Raw genomic sequence first — 2,439 nt, forward strand, 5'->3', positions numbered from 1 at the left:
ACCACATCCCCTGCAGCAGCAGCTCTCATCAAACCAACAATCAACCCACCTCCTTTGTTGCTCGAATAGTCTCTAATGGAGTCCTTACATTGAAAGACGCCGGATTGCTTGGTTGCACTGTAGGAATGTAAGCACCTTTATATGAATCAGGATCAGGTTTTTGTATATGTCATTCATGCATGTCAAGTTGTGCTATAGAATTTAAGCACCTTAATATAAATCAGGATCAGGTTTTTGTATTTGTCATTCATGTCGACTCCATGATAATTGACTAATTCCATTGTGTTTATTAATAGTGAATCTTATTCATGAAGTCTGCACCTGTGAAGCTAGTTGACCGAAAGAGTTTACAAAGTAGATTCGTAGCTAGGTTTTTTTCCCCCATCGTCTGTGGTCTTGTTATCTTTGGATTTATTTTCTAGTTCTCTTGGTTGTTTTGCTGCATCATTTGAAGCATGTTGTCGCTACTTTTGTGCTTCTAGTGAGTGGCTTGATTTTACATTTCTGAATATTGTACTCCAATTTTAGTTCTTGTTGTTGTTGTTCAGATTGGAATGGACCTAAGTAGTTGTGAGAAGCGACTACGTAGAAAATCAATTATTAGAGTAGAAAATTTCACGCATTTGGCTTTTCAAAGTTATTTTGGTCCGTCACACAGTTCAGTACCTAAATTCTTATTGTTGAATGGTGATTATGTTAGTTGCTAAACTATAGGTGTAATTCTCAGCTATATATAGTTTAGTAGCTAAATTGCCTTTTCATTTTGTTTGGCCCCCCGTAATGTCTATAGCCCTTTTTTACTAAGTTCTGTTCTGAGGTTGTTATCCATGTGTTTGTTAAGATCTGTCTTTAACTCGTTTGGACCTGATTTCAATGCTTGGCGAAATCTGCAGTTATATGATTATGAGTTCTTATTAGTGACTTAATCATTTTTCAAAAAGGAAAAAAGAAAAAGTGCTACACTACACATTCATTTGTTTCTGTTTACATTTTTAAGGAAAACAGAACTCAGTGTCAAGTTCCTGAGAGTATATTATGCTGTTAACAGTACACCACAATTAGAGAGCAAGTTACTTGATGGGGAACATTTTGTGGGAGAGTGACGACTGATTGTTTTCCTGGAATTTATGAAGATCAGGTTTAGGACTTTTGACTACGTGCGGAACATGAAGTATATAGAATATGTAGTGACAGAAAATTAGAATACTATACCCAAAACTAAGCCTGGACCTGTCAATCTGTGGTGGTGTACTGGAAGGAAGTATAGGAGGAATCTTCAGTTGTTGTATTTAGCTGCTTTCCTCAAACTTTAAAAACTGTGTACTGAGAGATGAATTAGTTCAGAAAAACATATTAAAAACTAGAATTCACAGGAGGAATCTTCAGTTGTTGTATTTTATTTCTTTCCTCAGACTTTTAAAATTGGTTTGCACAGAGATCAATTAGTTCAGAAAAAAAAAATTAAAAACTAGAATTCATAGAAGGAATGTTCAGTTGCTGTTTTCATTTCTTTCCTCAAACTTTTAAAATTGGTTTGCACAGAGAGATCAATTAGGTTCTGGAAAACATATTAAAAACTAGAGTTCACAAATTGTCATTCATTCAGCTCCTTCTGTTTTCTTCCCATGACAAATCAAGTTGATAGCATTCTGCACCAGGACCCTAATAAACACTTTTTAAAAATAACCGTTTAGAACGTTATATGAAAGCCTTAGAACATTCAAAAACCTTATTTATTTTTAACCAGCGAGCTGCTGTCACATATACTAGACAAATTTTGGTGAACCTAAATAAGTGTGTGTCCATACAAAGAGTTTTGGGGCCCAAATATCCCGTAAATGAAAGTATTACTGTAGAAGTTAACCTTTTCTCTCAGTTGCTCAATGACTCGATCTGTTCCTTGAAAACCTGTTTCTGGAGTATTGACAAGAAAATAAAGCTTGTTAAATATCCATTTAATGAAGATGATACAATGATACTGTCAGTACCTATTATTACATAATTTACAGCTTAGATTATTACCCCAGCTTTGACAACAAATAACAGCTCAGACAGTGTTAGCAGTTCATACTTTTTGAGACAATTAATTGAAAAATGCTACAAAATCTATTCTTTTTCAGAGATATGAACCTTCCTTGCTCAAATGCAGTTCACACTCCTCTCCAACTTTTGCTCTATTTCTTGCAGTTCTTCAATGGTGCATAGTTCTAGACTCTCTCCCAACAATTTCCTGAGCCATTTACAGATGCAAGTGTAAGAGATGCTTTCGAAAACCAAATATGACAAGTTTGTGAACCGTTTAGAAACTTCAAGATTCTCTATCTGCTTCATCATGCTAGTTGCTTCATGCTTCAGTTGCTGCCATTTTTGAATATTAACAACTCTATCAAAAAACTGAGACAAGAAGGCATCAAATTGCGTAGGATATGCACTGGAGAA

General features: G+C 35.1%; 1 protein-coding gene across 1 annotated transcript; it reads right to left on the reverse strand.

Annotated features, from left to right (window-relative positions):
- Positions 1 to 2,135: 2,135 nt before the first annotated feature.
- LOC112203953 (MADS-box protein SOC1-like) lies at positions 2,136 to 2,439 on the reverse strand (the record flags this gene model as incomplete). Its single annotated transcript, XM_024344849.2, has 1 exon — positions 2,136 to 2,439. A coding segment is annotated over one exon (300 nt), but the record flags the coding sequence as incomplete, so codon positions are not given.

This window comes from Rosa chinensis, chromosome 5 (genome assembly GCF_002994745.2).
Source record: "Rosa chinensis cultivar Old Blush chromosome 5, RchiOBHm-V2, whole genome shotgun sequence".
Lineage (NCBI taxonomy): Eukaryota > Viridiplantae > Streptophyta > Magnoliopsida > Rosales > Rosaceae > Rosa > Rosa chinensis.